The sequence below is a fragment of the Carcharhinus amblyrhynchos genome, unplaced genomic scaffold, assembly GCF_965287045.1.
Source record: "Carcharhinus amblyrhynchos unplaced genomic scaffold, sCarAmb.v2.hapA scaffold_96, whole genome shotgun sequence".
Classification (NCBI taxonomy): domain Eukaryota; kingdom Metazoa; phylum Chordata; class Chondrichthyes; order Carcharhiniformes; family Carcharhinidae; genus Carcharhinus; species Carcharhinus amblyrhynchos.
In genome coordinates this window covers 696,560-722,972 of record NW_027649836.1, presented here as the reverse complement: position 1 = coordinate 722,972, position 26,413 = coordinate 696,560, and the positions used below count along the sequence as shown (strand labels likewise).

The 26,413-nt window shown below is 45.4% G+C and overlaps 2 protein-coding genes across 2 annotated transcripts in view; both read left to right on the top strand.

The window, feature by feature from the left end:
- The window catches only part of LOC145338096 (uncharacterized), a 47,527-nt gene extending 37,512 nt beyond the window's left edge, over positions 1-10,015 (top strand). The window contains exons 3-4 of the mRNA XM_080182881.1: positions 2,584-2,750; positions 9,824-10,015. Coding sequence (XP_080039007.1) covers positions 2,584-2,750; positions 9,824-10,015 — 359 coding nt within the window. The remainder of the gene's footprint in view (positions 1-2,583; positions 2,751-9,823) is intronic.
- Positions 10,016-10,103: 88 nt separating this feature from the next.
- The window catches only part of LOC145338095 (NACHT, LRR and PYD domains-containing protein 3-like), a 29,871-nt gene continuing 13,561 nt past the window's right edge, over positions 10,104-26,413 (top strand). Inside the window, exons 1-4 of the mRNA XM_080182880.1 lie at positions 10,104-10,164; positions 12,537-14,274; positions 24,704-24,790; positions 24,969-25,020. Coding sequence (XP_080039006.1) covers positions 10,119-10,164; positions 12,537-14,274; positions 24,704-24,790; positions 24,969-25,020 — 1,923 coding nt within the window. The 5' untranslated portion in view covers positions 10,104-10,118. The remainder of the gene's footprint in view (positions 10,165-12,536; positions 14,275-24,703; positions 24,791-24,968; positions 25,021-26,413) is intronic.

The following is a 26,413-nucleotide window of genomic DNA, read 5'->3' as shown; positions in this document are numbered from 1 at the left end:
CCCATTGATACCAACTCTCTACTTCTTATTAGACAACCAATCCTCTATCCACGCTAACACCTTACCCCCAACTCCATGCACCGTTACCTTTTGCAGCAACCTTTTGTGAGGCACCTTATCAAACGCCTTTTGGAAATCTAAAAAAAAACACATCCACTGGTTCCCCTCTGTCTACCACACCAGTCACATCCTCATAGAAATCCAACAAATTCGTTAAACACGACTTCCCCTTAACGAATCCATGCTGCGTCTGCTCTATCAAACCATTCTTTTCTAGGTGCCTCGCTATTTCTTCTTTGATGACGGATTCTAGCATTTTTCCAACTACTGACGTTAAACTAACCGGCCTATAATTCCCTGCCTTTTGCCTGCTATGCTTTTTTAAACAGCAGCGTAACATTAGCCGTTTTCCAATCTTCCGGCACTTCCCCAGAATCCAGCGAATTTTGATAAATAATCACTAAGGCGTCTACTATCACCTCTGCCATTTCTTTCAGAACCCTGAGATGCATTCCATCCGGTCCTGGGGACTTGTCCACAATCAGTCCCGTTAGTCTATCAAGCACTACCTCTCTAGTGACAGTAATCGCATTCAGGCCCTCGACTCCTACCATCCTTCCATCTTTAATATCCAGCAAACTATTCACGTCCTCCTCCGTGAAGACCGAGGCAAAAAACTTATTTAAAGCCTCAGCCATTTCCCCATTACCCACCACTAAATCCCCCCTCTCATCCTCCAAGGGTCCAACATTCATGTTTTCCCTGTCCTAGAAGTTCACTTGAAAGCTGCTGACCTGTGAAAAGTAAATATTAATGTTAAATCTATGCCCAATAGTAGGCAGCACAATCACACTCAGACCTCTCTCTATCCCCAGCCACTTCTGGTTCATTTTATTTCAGCCCAACAATTCATCCTGCCCTAGACCCAGTTTATGGCCAAAACATAAAGGCTGCCTGGCCTATCGGCTTGCCCAGTAGATGTAAAGGCAGATGAGCTGTGTAAAATTGCATTTAATTGGCCCCTTAATGGGCTAAATTGACAACTTGGTTTGTGGCGAGAGTCAGAGGAATGCCAGCCATTGAAATATTTCAATAATGTTGAAACGCTCGTCCAATGTCTTTTCCCATGATTTCACCCGTGTCTGAGTCAGGCACGTCCCCACCTGCTCAACATAAAATTCAGGCCAGTGTTCATAGGTTATTGAAGTGAGGTCAGGGAGAAGGGAGGGGACAGCTGCTATGGTCTGCATCTACTGTCAACAACTCATTTACTGATAAGGTGAATAGAACAGTGTGAAGGATATCAGCTAATGTGACCGGATAATGAGAAATATCCAGATTTGAGACGATAAACAGCATTGACCATCCAATTGGAATAGAAACTAAGGAGTACTAATTTACCACATGATTGTGGCCATGTAGCACAAAAGAAATGATGATATACATCACTATTTGGAAACTCTGTCAGTTAATTGGAGATGATGGTGTCCCCATATTTCCCCACCTGTCTTGGATAGTCAGATCTGTTAACTCAGGGGCAACTAATTTTCAAATGGATTGGATTAAAATAGCCCTCAATCTTTTTGGGAAAGGAAGAAATTTCAGGAACACTGAAAATGAACAACCATAAAAATCATTGAATCCCCGGAGTGTAGAAGGAGGCCATTCATCCCATCAAGTCTGCACTGACTCTCCGAATGAGTATCTTCCCCAGGCCCACACCACCACCACCATATACTTATAATCTTGCACGTTTACCATGGCTAATCCACCTATCCTACAAATATTTGGACGCCATGGGGTAATTTATCATGTCCAATCATCTAACCTGCACATCATTCGGACGGCGGAGGAAACTGGAGGAAAACCACACAGACACAGGGGAAACATGCAAACACGATACAGACAGTTTCTCAAGGCCTGAATTGAACCTGGGTCCCTGGTGCTGTGAGGCAGCAGTGCTAAGAAAAAAAAAATTCCACGGTTAAATCAAGATAGAAATCTATCTGAAGCCTATAAGCTGAAGCTAGGTTGTGTGACAAACTGTACATTTTTAATGAATTGATGATACAGATTAATGGAAAGTAGCACGTGTGTTGTATCTGTCTTTCCACACTCTGTTTCTGGTTCTGCCGTTCTCCTCTCTTCCCCTCTGTGGAAGTGATCCAACAGCGAGGACCTGCATGGAGAGTGACAGACAGATGTGAGAAAAACTTGGTGGTGGGGAAGCGGCTGCCAGGAAACCACTTGGAAATACTAATGAAACACTTAGTTTTTCACTTGTGTACCAATTTCCAGTTCTTAATGCAGCATTGAGCTGGGACCCTGCCTGCATTGGGATTCTCCAGGTTCACTGGGAATTGAAGTGTTTGATACAGGATCTCCCAGGGATGTCACTCACTCTGATATCACAGGCTGTGATATGACATCTGAGCATGTGCAGGATGTGTTCCCCCAGGTGTTGTAGCAATGTAGATAAACACAGCTTTAATAATCTGGTTCACAGGAGGATTCAGAATGAGAGGCAATGGAGCCGTCTGGGTAGAAAATTGATAATGTGTTGGTATTTCTTTACTTTCACAGATCCAAACTCGACACTCACTGAGTTCTTCACAAATTGTGATGATTACCTGTTGTTCCAATTAACCAAATGTTACCGGGATAGATTGGAACAGGCGATTGAAGAAGGGGTGGAAGGTTTGGCTCACATGTTAATCAGCGAGGACCATCTCAGTGGACAAGAATATCAGGTAAGATGTAGATTGAATTCCATTTCTTCACACATCACAAAACCTACAGAATGGAAACAAAGAAATAATGTGGGAAAATACCTCAGTCTGTCTACTGCATCTTCTTACATTTATCATTTGCATGATGTACTGAAAATTGAATTATTGACTAATGATACCAATCGGTAGGTCTACAGCAGACCCGTGTTTGGAATGAGACAAACCTCAGTGTTTTAGAACTTCTGGAGCTATAAAAAGGCCAGAATTATTTTGGAAGTGGCAAGATCCCACTGACAGGTCCCTTGCTTCAGCAGGTAGTGGGATCCAGGAACCTGCTGTCCTTATTAAAGGTGGCAGCTTCTACCCAAAGCTGTCAGCTCAGACAGACAGCCGGTAGCTCAGCAGCAACACCAGAAGCTGCATCTGGAGGGTGAGTGCAGATCAATGGCCAAGAGCCCTGAAATTTAGACAAGTTAGGTCTGGGGCCGGAGAGAGACCAGGCCCCAGAAAGACTGAGTTTATTTGAGGGCAGGCAGCACCGATGCCTTGGCATATTTATTGCCCCGGGGGGTAGGCCCATCTGTGAATGAAATAGTGTCCCAAAAAAAGGCCTTTTCTGAGAATCGATTTTGAGGCCACCATCTGGAATGCCTTCCTCTGCCATTTTGCCACCTTCCCACCTGGCAGCCCATCTCCAGATAGCCTGTAAAATCCCAGCCATAAAAACTTCCTTCCCCCAAACATCCTGAAAATCTGCTGGTCAAATTACTGATATATTATTATCTGAAATAAATCTAGATAACTTACTTTGGCATGACCAAAGCTTACAGTCTTACAAAGGATCTTCTTGTACAACTGGCCACTTGCTTATGAGATGTTGGAATGAAATTTCCAAAAGTGTACAATGTCTCGCTACTGGGAGTCAGAACATGAGTCAGCCCTGATTGGGTAGACCACAGGGCCCTGGGCATCATTTTATTAACAGCAGCCAATTAAGGAGTCACTGCTCGGACTCCTATCCAACTGAGAACAGTGACTCACCTCCCAGAGCTAATAACTTAATCAATGGATCTGCAGGCTCAGTAATGTCAGTGTTGGAAGTGATCCCTGCTGTTACTGCAGGGAAAAGGAGATAGCACCTTCATACTGAGCTTCCCTTCAAGGCCAGATTGCCTTTTGTACAGCCATGCCAGGGTGTGATAGGCAGGTCCCAGCAATTAGTGGGTTCACTGATGATAGCTGGAAGAGGTAGTCATTGCTGCCAGGGTCCTTCCATGAACCAAGGAGCATTTATAAAGGACGCTCTCTCCTAACAACCAAAGTTTAGCTGAAAGTTACCGCACACACAGGGATTACCCAACTATTGTAAAGTTCCAGTGGGGCAGGAAGGAAGCTTCACATGGATATTTCATTGGTGTAATGGGATGTCCATCTGAGGAGCGCACCACAGAGATTCTGACCTCTTCTAAGGTCCCATGACCCTGTCACATGGTGCTCAAACTGTGAAAGAGAGTATTAATGAGTACAGAAATAAACAACCATTCCAAGGTGGATCCTGTGTTTACTTTCCCCTCCAGCAAACACTTAGTCTAACCTGAACCCTTAATGCTCACTATCTGTTAGTTAATATCCCATCCAGTTGGACCACTCCTGCTTCTTGCTTTTGTTTGCTAGAAATTTATTATCCAATATATCAACAAAATAAAACTAACTTCTACATCACAATAATATATTATAACCACTTCACACTAAAACAATATCCAGTCTGACCCATAAGACTGTAAATGTGTGACCTCTGACTGAATGTTGGAAACAAACCATAAGTGTGTACTTCAGTGTAAGGCCACAATTGATTTGCTGTTTAATCTTCACAACTTTATTCTAATAAGTCCTGAATTCACAAATCTCTGTTATAACATCAATCCATTCACCTCCAGTAACAAAGAACAAAAACAGCCCGGGAAACAGGCCCTTCGGCCGAACGAGCCCGCACTGCCATCTTAACACCACCAATCCCCCCTCCACCCATGACCCTTATCTATGGTCATGGCATTCCACATTGAGGGAAACTAATTTAGGGACAATTTATTACCTCCAATCAGCCTAAGAGCACATCTTTGGGGTGTGGGAGGAAACCGGAGCACCCGGAGAAAATCCACGCAAGCACGGGGAGAATGCGCAAACTCCCACAGACACCGGCCCAAATCCATGTGTCTGCACAGCAATCAGTGATAGTCACTGAGCTGTCGTCTTGCCCAGAATCTGGTCCAGTTTAGGCACACACTAACAACATGAAGCACTAGGCCAATCTTGAACATCCAAGGGCAGCCCCAGTACGACCCATCGCGTGTATGCCCCTCGTTGGACACGAGGTGGACCGACTTAAAACCTGTGAATGAAAAGAGAAAACATTAGTATCATACTATACCCATTTACATTACCAGGGACGCCCCAATGCTAATGAACCTTATTTGAAACAATCTCTAATATCCTTCCATCTCCAACCCACTCATGTGCCTGTCTAGGTAACCCTTAAACAAATCCAGCGTATTTGCCTCCACCACCTTACTTGGCAGAGCATTCCATACCCCCACTACCCTCTGTGTGAAAAACCTCCCTCTAATATCCGTGTTATACCTCTCCCCCCTCACCCTAAGCCCGTGGCCCCTCGTACTGTGCGTCTCTAACGTAAGAAATAGCTTACCACTGTTTACTCTATCAATGACCTTCATAATCTTATATACCTCTATTAAAACCCCCCTCGGTCGTCGTTTTTCAAGGGAAAAGAGCCCCAATTTGCTCAATCTTTCCTCATACCCCAGTCCTTCCATACCAGGCAATGAATTTTATATGAATAATGAATTTTTTTGTCTCCACAGGCATTTAAGTCCAGCAAGGGGCATGCATGCGGCAGGTTGTAGTGGGCTGCTCTTGGACGTTGCTTCAGGAGTTGCCTATTGCTTCATGTCGTTAGTGTGCTTAAACTGGACCATCTCGAGGGCAACATGACAGCTCAGAGACATCTCTGTTACTGTGCGGACACATGGATTTGGGCCTGTGTCTGTGGGAGTTTGCACGTTCTCCCCGTGGTTGCGTGGGTTTCCTCCGGGTGCTCCGGTTTCCTCCCACATCCCCAAAGATGTGCTTTTAGGCTGATTGATTGGGTACTAAATTGTCCCTATATTGGACCTCCCTGATCCTCGCACATTAGGCATAGACTAAAATCATGAATAGGTCACTGAGACGGTGGGACGGCGGCGCGGGCTCGATGGGCCGAAGGGCCTGTTTCCGGTGCTGTGTTGTTCTTTGTTCTTTGTTCTTTGTTCTTTGTTCAGGCAGCATCCTGGTAAACCTCCTCTGCACTCTCTCCAGGGTCTCCACGTCCTTCCGGTAGTAAGGTGACCAGAACTGGACACAGTACTCTAAATGCAGCCTAACCAACGTTCTGTACAACTGCAACATTAGACTCCAGCTGTTATATTCTATACCCCTTCCTATAAAGGCTAACATACCATAGGCTTTCTTCACCACACTCTCCACTTGCACTGCCACCTTCAAAGACTTGTGCACTTGCACCCCCAGGTCTCACTGCGATTCTATACTCCTTACGGGCTTACCCTTTATCATATAACTCCCCCCTGCATTATTCCGGCCAAACTGCATCACCTCACGTTTATCCGGATTAAACTCCATTTGCCATATATCTGCCCAATCAACCAGCCTATCAATATCCTGCTGTATTGCCAGACACTGCTCCTCACTGCCCGCCAATCCAGCCATCTTGGTGTCATCAGCAAATTTGCTGATCCCACCACCTACTCCCTCTTCCAAATCATTTATATACACTACAAAGAGAAGAGGTCCCAGTACTGAGCCCTGCGGCACACCACTAGTGACAGACCTCCAGCTAGAAAAGGACCCTTCCACTACTACTCTCTGACTCCTCTTTGCAAGCCAGTTCTCTACCCATCTAGATACCTGGCCTTGTATCCCATGAGCCTTAATCTTTTCTACCAACCTACCATGAGGGACTTTGTCAAACGCCTGACTGAAATACATACAGACGACATCAACGGCTCATCCTTTGTCGACCGTTTTTGTCACCTCCTCAAAGAATTCTACCAGATTCGTAAGGCAAGACTTCCCCTTTACAAAGCCATGCTGCGTATCCTTAATCAGATCGCAACGCTCTAAATGCTCATACATCCTATCCCTAAGAATCCTCTCCATCAACTTACCTACCACTGACGTTAAACTCACCGGCCTATAGTTACCCGGGCTATCCCTCCTACTCTTTTTAAACAACGGTACCACGTTCGCTGTCCTCCAGTCCTCTGGGACCTCACCTGTGTCCAAAGAAGAGACAAAGATTCTCGTCAGAGGCCCAGCAATCTCATCCCTCGCCTCTCTAAGCAGCCTGGGATAAATGCAATCAGGCCCCGGAGATTTATCAGTTTTAATGCTACCTAAAAGCCCTAACACTTCTTCCCTCGTAATCGATAGTTCCTTCAATCGGTCTACTGCTCCCTCAATGACCGTACCAGACATCAAGCCCCTCTCCTTCGTGAATACCGACACAAAGTATTCATTCAGGATCTCCCCCATTCCCTCTGCCTCTAAGCACAATTCCCCACGTTTGTCCCTGAGAGGACCGATTTTTTTCCCCTAACCACCCTTTTGTTCCTGACATAGGAGTAAAACGCCTTTGGATTCTCCTTAACCCTACCTGCCAAAGCCATCTCATGCCCCCTCTTTGCTCTCCTAACTCCCCTTTTGAGATCCCTCCTACTCTCTCTGTATTCCTCCAACGCTCTCTCCGTTCCCAGCTGCTTAGACCTGACATACGCCTCTCGTTTCTTCCTAACCAGGTCTTCTATATCTCTAGTAATCCACGGTTCCCTAATCCTACCTTTCCCATCCTTTCTCCTAACCGGCACATGCCTTTCCTGCACCCATTGCAGTTTTCCCTTGAAAGACTCCCACATGCCTAACGTGGTCTTGCCTTCCAACAGCCTGTCCCAGTCTGTATCCCTGAGCTCCTGCCAAATCCGGCTGTATCTAGCCTTCCCCCAATTTAGCACCCTCCCCTTAGGACAGCTCTCATCTTTTTCCATTCGTATCCTAAAGTAGATGGAGTTGTGGTCACTGTTAGCCACATTTTCACCTACTGCAACCTCAACCACCTGACCCGGCTCATTTCCCAGAACTAATTCCAGTATCGCCCCCTCTCTAGTCGGGCTATTGACACACTGCTCCAAGGACCCTTCCAATACACATCTTACGAATTCCTCCCCCAGCTCTAGGCACCTTCCAATCCACCCCAGGGAGATTAAAATCTCCCATTACAACAACCCTGTTCTTCCTACACTTGTCCAACATGTCTCTACATATACCCTCTTCCACTGCCCATGGGCTGTTGGGCGGCCTGTAGTACACCCCTAGCATAGTAATAGCATAGTAATATATTCGGATATATTCTCAGGACAGTTTTCTAATTGTTTTTATTTTCCTATAATGGAGGGTCTGAAATAATCTGTAACTGAGTGAAACTCTGACCATGTTCTCCTGGTTTGGATGGCACTGCTCCCCAGGGAAACATCAGCATCTTGGGCACATCTACTCTATAGTTTATCTTTAACCTGATGAACACCCTAAAGTCACAGGGCATTGTATGATAAAGTTACTAGAGTGTTTGGATCACATCTGTAAGGACTGTTGTCATCAAAAGGAGATGTTGCTCTGAGTTTATTCAAGCAAAGATCTTTAGGGGATGTTTCACAATTCTATTAAGTGTCACCTTTCCCTTATTTGAATCACTTTTTAACCTCAATGCAGTGCCATCACAATTGGTCTGAGCTACTTTTTCAGAAAACTTCTGCAGAATAGAAAAATTAAGAAAGAAAACTTTTTGACAGCTGTTTCAAGCTTCCCTTTGCAGTTTGTGCACCCTTCCACGTGGACCATCCCATTCGGACCTCCACTCATGGCTGGAGACTTCAGATGTCTGACTGTCCCTTCTGCCTCTCAACTTTCCTCGCCTCCTGAAGACATTTCTGTACACCCTGTTTTGTATTAGGTTCATGGTCTGATTTCTCCTCTTTTTGTATATTGTAAACTCTGAATGTAAACTGGTGATGAATGTTAAAACTTTGTGAACATGGTTAGTGACATTTCACTAACTGTAAACATGCAGAATATTAGGTTCCGATATTTCAGTTAATGATGTGGAAATGATTGAAATGTTATTTTTGGTGATTCTCCTGATGGAGAAATCAACAATGTTTCGATTCATCTGTGGTAATTTCTGAGACGGCTACAGCACAGGATTATCATAGAAATCATAGCAAACCTATAGCACAGAAAGAGGCCATTCGGCCCAACGAGTCTGTACCGACCGCAATCCCACACAGGCCCTCCCCCCTTATCCCTACACATTTACCCACTGATCCCTCTAACCTACACATCTCAGGACACTAAAGGGATTTTAAAAAAAAATATGGCCAATTATCCTAACCTCCACTTCTTTGGACTGTGGGAGGAAACCGGAGCACCCAAAGGGAACCCATGCAGACACGAGGAGAATGTGCAAACTCCACACAGACAGTGACTGAAGCCGGGAATTGGACCCAGTTCCCTGGAGCTGTGAAGCAACAGTGCTAACTGCTGTGCTACAGTGCCACCCCAAAAATACTTCATGCGTATCCCCTCACCATGTAAGCTATAGTTGCAGATGTAACAAGACAGCAGGGCTCTGCTGTGGTGGGATTCGAACCCAGGTCCCCAGAACATTAGCTGAGTTTCTGCATTAGTAGCCTAGCGATAATACCACTCGGCCATTACCTCCACTTGTGCGCCAAACTTTGAGAACGGTATTCCAGCCATTAAATTTAGTTTATTCACATTAATTTGAAGGAATGATGGAATTAAGATGTGTGGAAAATATTTATCAATTTTCAGAATGACATTGCATCAAAACCAGTCGCTGCTTCTCAAAACAACTGGGAAATCCCATCCTGGAGTAAATCCTTTCCTTTTCTTTCCCAGTGTTTACCTTTCACACCACTCATCAATTTCTTCATTATTATTCTTTACAGAAAGTCAGTGAGCTCGTGGAGAAGGGAAACAGGGCAGACAGTTCCAAACTTCTCCTCAGTCTGGTAATGGAGAAGGACTCTCAGGCTCGAAGGGTGATGTGGGAATCCTTTGTGAAAATGCACCACAGCTTACGGAAACTGGGCACAATCCTGAGAGAAATAGAGGAACGCGGTATGGTAAAATCACACTGAATTCAGTTTCACACCCAAACACTGCAAACTTTACTGTAATATTACACAGACCTGATCTCATGGAAGTTAATTCCTTTCCATAGGTCCTGATCCAATTAATTATATGAAAGTTCAGCAAGAATTACCGGAAATACCCAGCCACCTGAAAGGTAAGGGAGGAAATGGAGATTTCAGACAATTCATTTTACTTGTCAGAATCTGGGTGTTTGAAAATGCATCTTTGCCGAGAGGTTTTCAGAATTTGAGATACAGAAGTTGAAAGGGTCTAGGAGCAGGAATAAAACTTGTTTGGAACTCATCAATTCTGGAGAATTCAGCATCGATGTAAGATTCAATCCATGTGACTTCTGACATTTGTTGTAATTATAGGGATATTGTTTCACTTCATTCAATTCACAAAACCATGTACACGCCTGGCAGGATCCTGATACAGTTTTAAACCCTGTACACACCCGGCTGGATCCTGATACACTGTGAAACCCCGTACACACCTGGCAGGATCCTGATACACTGTGAAACCCCGTACACACCTGGCAGGATCCTGATACACTGTGAAACCCCGTACACACCTGGCAGGATCCGGATCCACTGTGAAACCCTGTACACACCCGGCAGGATCCTGATACACTGTCAAACCCTGTACACACCTGGCAGGATCATGATACACTGTGAAACCCCGTACACACCTGGCAGGATCATGATACACTGTGAAACCCTGTACACACCTGGCAGGATCATGATACACTGTGAAACCCTGTACACACCTGGCAGGATCATGATACACTGTGAAACCCCGTACACACCCGGCAGGATCCTGATACACTGTGAAACCCCGTACACACCTGGCAGGATCCTGATACACTGTGAAACCCTGTACACACCTGGCAGGATCCTGATACACTGTGAAACCCCGTACACACCTGGCAGGATCCTGATACACTGTGAAACCCTGTACACACCTGGCAGGATCCTGATACACTGTCAAACCCTGTACACACCTGACAGGATCCTGATACACTGTGAAACCCCGTACACACCTGGCAGGATCATGATACACTGTGAAACCCTGTACACACCTGGCAGGATCATGATACACTGTGAAACCCCGTACACACCCGGCAGGATCCTGATACACTGTGAAACCCCGTACACACCTGGCAGGATCCTGATACACTGTGAAACCCTGTACACACCTGGCAGGATCCTGATACACTGTGAAATCCCGTACACACCTGACAGGATCCTGATACACTGTGAAACCCCGTACACACCTGGCAGGATCCTGATACACTGTGAAACCCTGTACACAGCAGGCAGGATCCTGATACACTGTGAAACCCCATACACACCCGGCAGGATCCTGATACACTGTGAAACCCGGTACACACCTGGCAGGATCATGATACACTGAAACTCTGTACACACCTGGCAGGATCCTGATACACTGTGAAACACTGTACCCACCTGACAGGATCCTGATACACTGTGAAACCCCGTACACACCTGGCAGGATCCTGATACACTGTGAAACCCTGTACACACCTGGCAGGATCCTGATACACTGTGAAACCCTGTACACACCTGGCAGGATCCTGATACACTGTGAAACTCTGTACACACCTGGCAGGATCCTGATACACTGAGAAACGTTGTACACACCTGACAGGATCCTGATACACTGTGAACCCTGTACACACCTGACAGGATCCTGATACACTGTGAAACCCCGTACACACCTGACAGGATTCTGATACACTGTGAACCCTGTACACACCTGACAGGATCCTGATACACTGAGAAACGTTGTACACACCTGACAGGATCCTGATACACTGTGAACTCTGTACACACCTGACAGGATCCTGATACACTGTGAACCCTGTACACACCTGACAGGATCCTGATACACTGTGAAATCCTGTACACACCTGACAGGGTCCTGATACACTGTGAAACCTGTACACACCCGGCAGAATCCTGATACACAGCCTGACTGGATCCTGAAGTGCTGTGCGCACTCTCAGGATGCCGAGATGGAGGTGCATTTCCGTACGGACGCATGAAGCATACAATTTTCTCCCTCCGACTGCGCACAACATCACAAATAAAAATAGTAAAAACCTGCTATGATAATATTCAGCCGCTGAGCAATCTGTGCCCCAACTCGAAACAATATCCAGAACTCAGCTGGGGAAACATCGCTGAAGGATTCAAACATTGAGCGACTGGAATCTCCATTGTTGTGCATCAGGATCACATGGGGATTTGTACTGTCTACAATACACAGCAGCTTGGGTAGTATTCACAATTAGAGAGAAAATATTACCGGAATAGAGATCTGTATTCAGTAAATATAGAATCAAGTGAGGATATGAACATTTTCTTAGCTTTTGTTCACTTTCAAATGAGATTTCCATTAACTTTTTAATGAATTAAATCTGTTTCCAGTATAGTGGTTTTGAGAAGTTACTTATTAACGCAAGTAACAATAAAACACATTTTCTCTCTGTTCTGATTGAAGATCTCCAACAGAAACACAAGGAGACACTCCGGGTACAAACTGAAACTCTGAGAGTGAACACTATCCTCATAAAGGAGAAGGTTAAGATTTTCCAGCTGGTTGATCGATACGCTGAGCTAACGGTTATTTCCAATGTTCGAGATCGGACACTTGTCGAACATGAACTGCTGGCAAGAGGCCGAGATCATGAAGAATGGAGAGAGAAACATCTCCGGAGAGAACTGGAAAAAATCCAAACTGACCAATTGTTCCAGAGCAGCTTTTCCCAGAGAAAATCCAAATCTGGGAATTCAGCAGCAGTGAGCGGAGTCCCGGGAATTGGAAAAACAACAATGGTACAAAAGATTGTTTATGACTGGGCCACTGGGAAAATATACCCACACTTTCAATTTGTCTTCAGTTTTAAATTCCGGGATTTGAACGCTATTAACGGTAGAATAAACCTGAGGAATCTGATACTGTTTTTCTATCCTTACCTTGGGAATATTCTGGGAGAGCTCTGGAAGAACCCAGAGGGATTGCTGTTTATATTCGATGGTTTGGATGAATTCAAGGACACGATTGATTTTGCCGACAATCGGAGAAATACAGAACCTCAGTCCATGTGCACAGATCCTGAATTCCGGTGTAAAGTGTCTGACATTGTGTACAGTTTAATACAGCACAAGCTGCTCCCAGGATGTTCAGTGCTAGTGACCAGCCGCCCCACTGCATTACATTTATTAGAAAAGGCTGAGATCAGTGTCTGGGCTGAAATCCTGGGATTTGTTGGTGATGAACGGAAGAAATATTTCAACAAGTTTTTTGAAGATCAGACGGTGGCAGCAGCTGTTTTCAAACACGTGGAGGAGAACGAGATCCTGTACACCATGTGTTACAACCCTTCCTACTGCTGGATCCTCGCTCTGTCACTGGGTCCCTTCTTTACACAAAGAGACAGGAAACAGCAGCAAGTTCCCAAGACCATCACCCAACTATATTCCTACTATATTTACAACATTCTGAAAAACCATGGCCGAGAGATTGAAAACCCCCGTGATGTGTTACTGAAGCTTGGTGAGATGGCCTACACAGGAGTCTCCCAGAAGAAGATTGTGTTTGGAAATGAAGATTTGATTGAGTACAATCTACAACCTTCCCAGTTCCTGTCTGGGTTCCTGATGGAACTTTTAGAGAGAGATGATTCTGCCCAGAGTGTGGTTTATACATTCCCACACCTCACCATCCAAGAGTTTGTATCTGCACTCACACAATTCCTGACTCCAGATCCCGGGGAGATCGGGAAACTCCTCAGTGAAGCCCACAGTGAGGCAGATGGGCGATTTGAGATATTTCTCCGTTTTGTTGCTGGTCTGTCCTCCCCACAGTCAGCTCGACCCCTGGAGGAGTTTCTGGGTAAATTTCTTCATCAGACAACCTGCCGAGTGATTGACTGGGTGAAGGAGAAGGTTGAAGGGCAGATTGGAAACACACAGACTGAAACTGGGAAAAGGAAGCTCCTGAACACATTCCACTACCTGTTTGAGTCTCAGAATAAAGCACTGGCTCAGAACACAGTGGGATCTGTGAAAACACTTTCATTTAGGGGATTGCGACTGACCCCGATTGACTGTGCAGTCCTGTCTCATGTCATTGGACTCTGTGATTCAATAAAACACCTCGATCTACAGGGATGCTACATTCAGTATGAAGGGCTCTGGCGGCTGGGACCTGTTCTGCACATGAGTCCGGGATTGAGGTAATTGTTTGGTCCTGTCCCTGATATTTTCATTGAGAAACCATTTCCTTTCTCCCACATAAAACAGAGACATGTTCAGTTGAGGAAGTCGAGAGGGAAACAATGTCCAGTGGTCACAGAGAAAGTGTGGGAGAATGGTGTAAAGTAATAATGTTCATTTCAGAGCAGCTGCAGACATGATGGGCCGATTGGCCTCATTCTGAACCTGTAATAAATCGATGATTCTCTGATAAAACTACATCATTTCAAGAAGGCAGATTCTCGTGGATAAATAGCCATGGGCAATAAATGTTGGCAACACCAGCGATGATCACATTCCTTGAGTGAATGAAAGCGTTATTGGGATACATTTTAAATAATTAGAGGTGTAAAGGCCTCCCTACAAAATTTAAAAATAAATATTTCACTCTCCCAACAAAAACCATCTGATTCTGTATGATGCTAGAAAAAAATTGTTTCTGTGTTCAGTACAGCTTACAGTTTGTAGCTCATTATTATCAGGATTATTTTTCTATACGCTGCCTCTCTCATGTATTATAGTTGGTGTGTATTATATCGGACAGTGTCCCTTTATAATTCATGTGATCACCGGTGACATCAGTCAGGGTTGAAGTGGAAGTTCAGTCTTGTATTAAACTTTACAGTGGGCAGTTATGTAAAAACCTCCCTGTTCGGTTACAGCAGCCCACCAGTTTTCTCTCTCACTGCAGCCTCATAAAACCTGAACCACTCACTCTGTTTAAAAATAGTTTTTTTCACACTGTATTTGCATCTTTTGCAAATCAATTTAAATCGTGTTGTTGGTCCTTGTCCAAACAGCAAATGTTGATTTGCTACCTGCTCTGTCCAGCACCATCACTATTTTGAACATTTCAAATCTCCTCTTAGCATTCTTCCTTCCAAGGAGAACAACCTCTCCAATCGATCCTCGTGATTTAAGTTTCACATCCTTGTAGCCAATCTTGTAAACATCTTCAGCACTCTCTCCAATGTGTTCTAAGCCTTCCTAAAGTATGACACTGTGCAGTGAGATCTTTTTTCAGATTTGGCACAGCCTCCTTGCTCTTGTACTCGATGCCCCTATTGACAATGTTATGATCCCAGCTGATTTCTGGACAGTCAGGCCTAAGAGCAGAACTCCGGCTTAGTAAATCGTGACTTTTATTCATTGTTTTATTATTTAGAAATGGAGATGAACAGAATAACAAAGTAGTCGATTAACTTTTAACAAAAGACTAAAACCTTTGTTAAGAAAAAACTACAGTGCCCCACTACTTCACCCATCTAACTTCACAGATGTCTGCAGATCTGTAAGGATGACATGAGTTACAGAATAGATCTTATGCTGTAATGCTGTCAGTAAGTACACAGTCAGTGTAAACCAACAAGCCACCCATGGTCAGATACACCATCCGTGTAGGTGTGACCTGTTCAGTAAGGACAGGTGGCACTTGAATCCCAGGGGGACCAATATCTTGGTGGGAAGGTTGGCTAGGGCTACTGGGGGGAATTTAAACTAGAAAGGTTGGGGGGAGGGAATAGAGATGAGGAGACTGAGAGTGAGGAGGTTAGCTCCCGGGTAGGGAAGGACTGTAGACAGTATGAGAAGGAGGTTAGACGGGTGATGGAGAAGGGAAGTGCCCAGACCGAGGGTCTGAGGTGTGTCTATTTTAACACCAGGAGTGTAGTGAATAAAGTAGATGAGCTTAGGGCGTGGATTGCTGCTTGGGAATGTGATGTGGTGGCCATTACGGAGACTTGGATGTCTCAGGGACAGGACTGGGTACTTCAGGTGCCAGGATTCAGATGCTTCAGGAAGGACAGGGAGGGTGGCAGAAGAGGTGGTGGAGTGGCACTGTTGATCAGGGACAGTGTCATGGCTGCAGAGAAGGAGGATGCCGTGGAGGGAATATCTACAGAGTCTCTGTGGGTGGAAGTTAGGAACAGCAAAGGGTCGATAACTTTGCTGGGTGTATTCTATAGGCCGCCCAATAGTGACAGGGAAGTTGAGGTGCAGATAGGGAAACAGATCTTAGAGAGATGTAGAAATAACAGAGTTGTCGTGATGGGAGACTTTAATTTCCCAAACATCGACTGGAATATCCCTAGGGTAAGGGGTTTGGATGGGGAGGAGTTTGTTAGGTGTGTTCAGGAGGGGTTCCTGACACAGCACGTGGATAAGCCTACGGGAGGAGAGGCTGTACTTGACCTGGTGCTGGCTAATGAACCAGGACAGGTGTGGGATCTCTCGGTAGGAGAGCATCTCGGGGATGGAGATCATAATTCTATCTCCTTCACGATAGCATTGGAACGAGATAGGATCAGGCAGGCTAGGAAGGTGTTTGTCTGGAGTAAGGGGAGATACGAAGACATCAGGCAGATAATTGGACGAATAAACTGGAAGGAGGTGTTCTTGGGGAAAAGTACTGAAGGAAGGTGGCGGATATTCAAGGAATGTTTGACCGGAGCTCTGCACGACAACGATCCGATGAGACAAGGAGGTTTTGGTAGGTTGCGGGAACCGTGGTGCACGAAGGCTGTGATGAACCTGGTCAGGAAGAAAGGAAAGGTGTATAAAAGGTTCAGAGAGCTAGGAGATGTTAAGGATCTTGAGGAGTATAAGGATTGTAGAAAGGAGCTTAAAAAAGAAATTAGGAGAGCCAGAAGGGGTCATGAGAAGGCCTTGGTGGGTAAGATTAAGGAGAATCCCAAGGCCTTCTATAAATATGTGAAAAGTAAAAGGATGAGAAGTGAAGGGATAGGACCGATAAAAGGTGAAGGGGGAAAGGTCTGTGTGGAACCGGGAGACATGGCAGAGGTGCTTAATGAGTACTTTGCCTCGGTATTCACGGTGGAAAGTGATCTGGGAGGTTGTACTATAGGTTTGTGGCAGTCTGAAAAGATTGAGTATGTGGATATTAAGAAAGAGGATGTGTTGGAACTTTTAAACTCTATCAAGATAGACAAGTCGCCGGGACCAGATGGGATGTACCCCAGGTTACTGTGGAAGGTGAGGGAAGTGATTGCAGAGCCCCTGGCAATGATCTTTGTGTCGTCGATGGAGATGGGAGAGGTTCCGGAGGATCGGAGGATTGCAGATGTGGTTCCTATTTTCAAGAAAGGGAACAGGGATAGCCCGGGAAATTACCGACCGGTGAGTCTGACCTCAGTGGTTGGTAAGTTGATGGAGAGGATTCTGAGGGACAAGATTTATGAGCATTTAGAGAAGTTTAGAATGATCAGAAATAGTCAGCATGGTTTTGTCAAGGGCAGGTCGTGCCTTACGAGCCTAGTTGAGTTCTTTGAAAATGTGACTGAACACATTGACGAAGGAAGAGCGGTGGACGTGGTTTACATGGACTTCAGCAAGGCGTTTGATAAGGTCCCCCATGCAAGACTTCTTGAGAAGGTGAGAGGGCATGGGATCCAAGGGGCTTTGGCTTTGTGGATCCAGAACTGGCTTGCCTGCAGAAGGCAGAGAGTGGTTGTGGATGGGTCTTTTTCTGCATGGAGGTCAGTCACCAGTGGAGTGCCCCAGGGATTTGTTCTAGGACCCTTGCTGTTTGTCATTTTCATAAATGACCTGGATGAGGAAGTGGAGGGATGGGTTAGTAAGTTCGCAGACGATACGAAGGTTGGTGGTGTTGTGGATAGTTTGGAGGGATGTCAGAAGTTGCAGCGTGACATAGATAGGATGCAAGACTGGGCAGAGAAGTGGCAGATGGACTTCAACGCGGATAAATGTGTAGTGATCCACTTTGGCAGGACCAATGGGATGAAGGAATACAATATCAAGGGCAGGAGTCTTAGCAGTGTTGAGGAGCAGAAGGATCTTGGGGTCCGGGTCCATAGGACTCTTAAATCGGCCTCGCAGGTGGAGGATGTGGTCAAGAAGCCGTATGGTGTACTGGCCTTCATTAACCGAGGGATTGAGTTTAGGAGTCGGGAGGTAATGCTGCAACTTTATAAGACCCTTGTCAGACCCCACTTGGAGTACTGTGTGCAGTTCTGGTCACCTCACTATAGGAAAGATGTGGAAGCTATTGGGAGGTTGCAGAGGAGATTTACAAGGATGTTGCCTGGACTGGGAGGCATGCCTTATGAAGATAGGTTGAGGGAGCTGGGACTCTTCTCCCTGGAGAGACGAAGGTTGAGAGGCGACCTGACTAGAGGTTTATAAAATGTTGAGAGGAATAGATAGGGTGGATTCTCAGAGGCTATTTCCCAGGGCTGAAATGGTTGCTACGAGAGGACACAGGTTTAAGGTGCGGGGAGGAAAGTACAGAGGAGATGTTAGGGGTAAGTTTTTCACTCAGAGGGTGGTGAGTGAATGGAATCGGCTGCCGTCGATGATGGTAGAGGCAAACTCGCTGGGGTCTTTTAAGAGACTTCTGGATGAGTATATGGGATTTAATAGGATTGGGATTTACAGATAGTTCTATGGCTTGGTAGGTTATAGATGTCATCGGCGCAACTAGTGGGCCAGAGGGCCTGGTTGTGCTGTAGTGTTCTATGTTCTATCTCTGAAACCAAGTGACAGATGCCGCCCAAAGTAACTTAGTGGATTCTTCTTCAAATCCCCCCAAATGTTTGTAACAATGTGAGAAAACTTGTCTCACTGGGATTCTTGCTTCCACTCTACAAACTCCGCTCTAGAAAAAAAAAAGCCTTTGGAATCCTTCCCCAAACAACACTTCCTCTCAGATGCCTTCACAAAGGATCCCCCTCCAATATTTCAATGTTTCCTTTTAGTATTCCTCCATACTCAGCCAGGCCAGCAGTACACAGCTCCTCTTGGCTGTATGAAGGTGTCACCAACTTTAGGATGATATCAGATGTCTGGATACTCGTGAGCAATCTTTACCATGTCCGCATTTAGCAGCTCTGTCTGTAACTGGGAGCCTCTCTCTGCTCCTCTCTTTAACTTTGGGAGCAGTAGCTTGTTCAGATTCAGGTTTTATTGTCACTTTGACTTCTATCTTCCTGACACTCCTCTTTTCCTTCTTGGTTTCTGATGGTGATTTAAATTTTGGGTTCTGCTTTCTGAATCCCTGCATTGCCCTGCCTCTCCTGGCAGCCTCTGTGAACACCGTCTTGTTTCTTGGGTTAACTGGTTACAACTGAAACTCAGTGTTTCTATCATTCACTGTGGGTCTCTGAATATAAACAACCATTTTCTTAACCTCGATAACTCTTACAGTATTGTAACCCTTAAATTAAAATGCAGGGACAGTTTAAAGTGAAACCAGGCAGGCAGCTTTGTTTAACATGAAGTGAAATTAAAGTTTTGGCCCTTTCTGAGCTCACAAGCACAGAAACACAAATTAAACTTAAACTCAGGGATTATTATCTGATACCCACAAACATAAACTATTTCATAACAGTGAAGCCCAAGATACTGTATTCTTTATTAACTGCTACCTACACTTACCCTGCTAACAGCAATGATCGATGTACATATACGTCCAGTCCCTCTGATCCTGCAATCCATTAACAATTCTACCGATTATTTTATATTGCTTCCTCATGTACATGTTTCCTGAAAGTCTCACCTCACCTGTCTCTGCATTGAACTTAATCTGCCTCCTATCTGTACACTCCACCATGGTCTGTTTTTCAGTCCCAAGCTCCCCTCCTCACAGTTTCTGATGCCTCAAAAAATTTCTGTGACTAACAAACTTTGAAATTTTCCCCAAGACTGTAAACACCGAGATCATTCATATATATCAGGGAAAAGCAGGAATCCCAATACTGACCGCTAGGATTCTCCACTACAGACATCCTCCAGCCTGGAAAATATCCATTACTCTTTATTCATCCAATTTTGTATCCACATTAATACTTTCCCATTTATTTAATGAGTTTATGTCACAAGTCTGTTGTGTCACTGCATCAGTTGATTTTTGAATATCCGTGTACACCACATCAACAGCAGAACCATCATTGACCCTTTCTGTTGTTTCCTCCAATTCACAGCAATATAAAGCCAGTGGCAAACAGCATTTTTTGTTTACCAACCAATGGATTTAGTTTTCCTCTGTCTCACTATTAGATTCACCATTTCCCTTTTGAACTCAGTGTGGGCCGCCTCAGAGTAGTTAAATGATTAACTGACCCTCTGACAATCAGCTAAGTTTAACAGCACTGCTCCAGGCTGGAGCCACAGACTTGACTACATTAGATAGACCCACTCTTTTAGGTTGTGGTTATTGGCTCCTGGCCCTCCCTTCATCCACTCCAACAAACTGAGATAGATGATACAATGTCAATAGTTAAGAGGCACTAAGAGGGATCCACTCTCACAGCTTTACCATTTAACTCTCCGTAAAATCTACAATTCTCATAAAATCCTGGGTTTCTGTAACAGCAGAAATGATTTGAATTTCCGGAAACGTAGCAGGGTCAGTGAGATTCAGGAGGGTAATTCTGATGATCAGGAAATGAGACCAGAATGTGGGACATGTTTAAAATTACTTTCTTGTTCACAGGATATGGGGTGGGGAGGATTTGAATGGGAGGGGAGCTAATGTCTTAGCGGGGAGGTTAGCTGGGGTGTTTATGAAGGGTTTAAACTAATATGGTGGGGAGGTGGGGAGGTGGCTGGGAGAGAGTCGGGTGAAAGGAGAAGTATCAGGGAGAAGGTGGTTCCGAGGGACACTTGTGGGTTGAACTGTGTCTGTTTCAATGCTAGGAGTGTGACAGGGAAAACGGATGAGCTTAGGGCCTTGATGTGTGTGAGGCAGTTGGATGTGGTGGCTGTAATGGAGGCATGGTTACGGGAAGGGCAGGACTGGCAGCTGAATGTTCCTGGGTACAGGTGTTTTAGGTGTGACAGAGGAGGGTTGAAGAGAGGTGGAGGGGTGGCACTGTTAGTCAAGGAAAACATCACAGTGGTGCAGAGGGAGGGCGATATGGAAGAGATAGGGATTGAGTCGCTGTGGGTGGAGTTGAGGAATAAAAAGGAAGAGATTACGTTGCTAGGGGTGTACTATAGGCCACCCAACAGCCCGAGGTCGGTGGAGGAAGGTATTTGCAGGGGCATTTTGGACAGGTGCAGGGAGAATAGAGTGGTTGTAGTGGGTGACTTTAATCTTCCTGGAGTGAATTGGAGGGGGCCTAGAGCTGGGGGTATGGAGGGAGAGGAGTTTGTGAAATGTATTTTGGAAGGGTCTCTAGAACAGTATGTAACTAGTCCGACTAGGGGAGGGGCTATACTGGATTTAGTGTTGGGTAATGAGCCGGGGCAGGTGGGTGAGGTAGAGGTAGGCGAACATGTGGCGAACAGTGACCACAAGTCCGTCTACTTTAGGATAAAAATGGAAAGGGACGAGTGCCGGCCGAACGGGAGTGTGCTGAACTGGGGAAAGGCCAGCTATAGCAGGATTAGGAGGGAGCTGCAGGACACTGATTAGGAGGGACTGTTAGCTGGAAAGTCCACGGTTGGCAAGTGGGAGGCTTTTAAAGGCAAAATGAAATGGTTGCAGGGGAGGTATGTTCCGGTTAAGCGGAAGGATGGGAAAGGTAGGATTAGAGAGCCGTGGATTACAGGGGGTACTGAAGACTTGGTCAGGAAGAAGAGGGAGGCGTATGTTAGGTCGAAACGACTGGGTACAGAGAGTGCGCTGGAGGAATATAGAGAGAGTAGGAGGGAGCTAAAAAGGGGAATTAGAAGGGAGAAGAGAGGGCATGAGATGGCTTTGGCTGGTAGGATTAAGGAAAATCCAAAGGCATTTTATTCCTATATTAGAGGCAAGAGAGTAGTTAGAGGGAAAATTGGTCCTCTTAGGGACAAAAGTGGGGAGATATGTATTGAGTCGGAGGGAATGGGGGAGCTCCTGAATGAATACTTTGCGTCGGTATTCACGGAGGAGAGGGGTTCGGAATCGTGCGGTCTCTTGGAGGGAGCGGAGGTTCAGTTGCAGGATATAGTTATTACGAGAGAGGAAGTGCTAGGGCTTTTAGGTAGCGTAAGGACTGATAAAGCTCCGGGGCCTGATGGTATTTATCCCAGGCTGCTTAGGGAGGTGAAAGATGAAATTGCTGGGCCTCTGGCGCAAATCTTTGTCTCTTCTTTGGACACAGGTGAGGTCCCAGAAGACTGGAGGGTAGCAAATGTGGTACCGCTGTTCAAAAAAGGTAGTAGGGATAACCCTGGGAATTATAGGCCAGTGAGTTTGACGTCGGTGGTCGGGAAGTTAATGGAAAAAATACTTAGGGGTAGGATGTATGAGCATTTGGAGCATTGCGATCTGATTAGGGATACGCAACATGGCTTTGTTAGAGGGAGGTCTTGCCTTACGAATCTGGTGGAATTCTTTGAGGAGGTGACAAAAACGGTTGACGATGGGAGAGCCGTTGATGTCATCTATATGGATTTCAGTAAGGCGTTTGACAAAGTCCCTCATGGTAGGCTGGTAGAAAAGGTTAAGGCGCATGGGATACGAGGCCAGGTAGCTAGGTGGATTGAGAACTGGCTGGGAAATAGGAGACAGAGGGTAGTTGTGGAGGGGACTTTGTCCAGCTGGAGGCCAGTGACCAGTGGTGTGCCGCAGGGCTCAGTACAGCGACCTCTCCTCTTTGTAGTCTACATAAACGACTTGGAAGAGAGCGTAGGTGGTGTGATCAGCAAGTTTGCTGATGACACCAAGATGGCAGGGTTGGCGGGTACTGAACTGGATTGTCAGGTGATACAACAGGATATAGATAGGTTGGTGCAGTGGGCAGATAGGTGGCAGATGGAATTTAATCCTGACAAATGCGAGGTGATGCATTTTGGAAGGAATAATGCAGAGAGGAGCTATGTGATTAAAGGTAGGCAAATTAGGAGTATAGAAATACAGAGGGACCCGGGAGTGCAGGTTCACAAATCCATGAAGGTTGTGACACAAGTGGAGAATGTTGTCAGGAAGGCTTATGGGATGTTAGCCTTTATAGGAAGGGGGATAGAGTTTAAAAGCTGCCGTCTAATGCTTCAGTTGTATAGAACGTTGGTTAGACCGCATTTGGAGTACTGCGTCCAGTTCTGGTCACCTTACTACCGGAAGGACGTGGAGGCTCTGGAAAGGGTGCAGAGGAGGTTTACCAGGATGTTGCCTGGTATGGAGGGGACTGGGTTACGAGGAAAGGTTGGAGAAACTGGGACTATTCTCCTTGGAAAGACGGAGATTGAGGGGGGACATGATAGAGGTATATAAGATACTGAAGGGAATAGATAGAGTCAATAGTGAGAGACTGCTCCCTAGATTGGTAACAAATACAAGAGGCCATGATTTAAGAGTGAGGGGGGAGAGGTATAATTTGGATGTGAGAGGAAGGTTCTTTATGCAGAGAGTTGTGGGGGTATGGAACGCGCTACCGAGTGGGGTGGTGGAGGCGGGAACGTTGGACTCGTTTAAGATTCAGTTAGATAGGCACATGAGTGAAACGAGGATGGAGGGTTATGGTAGGAGTTATTAAATAAGGTTAGAACCTCAGGAGACACCGGAAAGGCAGGCTTGTGATTAACGTTTTTGACTTTTCACTCCGCAGGTGTCGGTCCACCTTGTTGTCAAACGAGGGGCATGCACACGGTGGGTCGTGCGTGGGCTGCTCTTGGAAGTTCCGGGAGTGGCCTAGTACTTCGTGTCGGTGTGTGTGCTTGATCCTGGACCGGTAGACGGGCGCCGCAACGGCTCAGTGACTAGCACTGCTAGCTGTGCAGATACATGGATTTGGGCCTGTGTCTGTGGGAGTTTGCACATTCTCCCCGTGTCTGCGTGGGTTTCCTCCGGGTGCTCCGGTTTCCTCCCACACCCCAAAGATGTGCTCTTAGGCTGATTGGTTTTACCAAATTGACACTATTCTCCCCTGAATCTGGCTAAGTTAGGGGTTCCATTCGTAGACACGCAGGGTAGAATAGGTGTAGGGTGATGCGGCGGCGCGGGCTCATTGGGCCGAAGGGCCTGTTTCCCGTGCTGGGTTGTTCTTTGTTCTTTGTTATCTCCTGCTCTAGGGGCCATTAGCAGTGGGAAATAAATGCTGGTCTCATCAGTGACACCCATATCCCACGGACAATTAAACAAAATGTACATTTTGAGAGGTGTAAAAGTGGTTTCCCCAGTTGGCAAACCAGTGAGAGTGAATTGTTCATCATTTTTCAATGCTGACTGTTGCCTTTTCCATTCAACAGAAAGGGTTTGATATTATTTGATTTATTATTGTCACATTTATTAGTGCCAAAGCTTACCGTACAAAGAGAAGGAAAGGAAAGAGTCCAGAATGTAGTGTTACAGTCATAGCTAGGGTGTAGAGAAAGATCAACTTGGGTAAGATATCGTAACTTAAATCAGTTCACCATTGGTGCTAAGTTTCTGACACAAAGATAGACCCAGCTATTTCTCCTGCTGAACATTAATCTGAATTTAATGTGTTTCTCACTTTCTCCATTTAGTCTGGGTGGCAATAAAGTGGGAGATTCAGGAGTGAAACTATTCTCTGTGGCTCTGAAGAATCCAGGATGTGAAATACAGAAACTGGAGTAAGTATCAGACTGTGTGAGATTGTGTTAATAATCAGTGGATGTCTAACACTGTAAATTATTATCAGTGTCAGTAATAGTGTCATTAATAACCATTCCACATCATTCCTGTCAGTATTTGTGTTAAACACCACGGATTCACTCTGATTCCTGAAATCTTTCTCTCTCTGATCTCCAGTTTCGAGAGTAACAGCCTCAGATATTCTCACCTCTGCTCTCAGTACAAACCAGTCAGTGATGTGTCTGAACCTCAGTTACAATAAACTGCGAGATTCAGGAGTGAAAGATTTAACTAATCATTTATAATTATTCTCAAAACCATTCATGAGAATAAAAAAGATGGACAAAACAATTAAATGTTTATAGAATTACCAGATATGGCTGGTGACATGTTTAATTTAGTTTAATTTGTCATTCAGATTATAGATGTTTCTGTCTGTCAGCTTCTCAGTTTAATTAAACATAGAAAACTGCTGTATATTGGTAAGGCAGATTACAAACTACATGGAATTCTGATGAGTTTTATCCCGAGGGATCCACTCTCAAATTTATATTAAACGGAGCTTAAGGAGCATCTTAAAAGAGAATGCAGAGATGGAGGTGGGGAGGGTTATGAAGAGAATTCCAGAGCTTACCGCCCAGCAGTTCAAGGCACGGCTCAGCTGGAAATGGCAATAATCACAGTGCAGAATAGTCTGAATCATGTTCCTATTAATAATGGACATTGTTTTTAAGAACACAAATAATGATACTAAATATACCATTACTATCAGTATTCGTGTTATTAAAAACACTATCTGCTATTAGTAAACACATAATAAGCTTGGGAGCAAAGTTGGAGACTCTGAAATAAGAGACAAAGGCAGCCTGGATATGAAGTTATCTGAGTGACAGGAAACAGGCAGGAGAGGTGAACTGTACCTTCTCATTTATAGGAAGCTGACAATGGCTTTCCCCAGCAATCAGTACCGTGTTACATATACGACTTTCGGTTTATCTAAAAATGAGGTGTAAACCTGGTGAAGCTCCAGCACACGGCCACCAGACCAGAGAGTGGATACAGCATACGATAAACCGAGCTTGTGTCACAGTCGGAGCAGAAGGGGACCCACTGCCCACACCAGGGGCATCCTGAGAGGGGCTCCCAAATGCTGCAGGCAGCCGCTCCTCTATCCATTCAGGACAAACTGGACCCTCCCTGTTCAGCTGGGAAGTCCTGACAGTGACTCCAGGTACATTTTCCCATCCCTCCCACAGCCCGTGTCCCACAGAGCTCCTGGAGGTGGTGAGAACATGCAGCTCATGTGTATTTGCTGTGGGTGATATGCTGGATGTGACTCTCCATGAAGGTCACCAATCTCTCTGTGGAGGATATTATTTGTGTTCATACCTGAGACATGGTAACACTGCTGGTCTGGATTGACTCCTCCATCCTTTGTGTATGGATACACACAGCCTTTGGAAACTCCACCGGATGTTAAAATACCTTACACTGCAGCTCCAGTATCTGCTGCATTGTTAAATATTCCAGTCACATTTCACCTTCCACAAGCTGGCTCTGCCCTCTCCCCTCAAGAGTGTGAGTGAACTCAGCTATTGCTGCCTCCATCAGCTGCTCGGGTT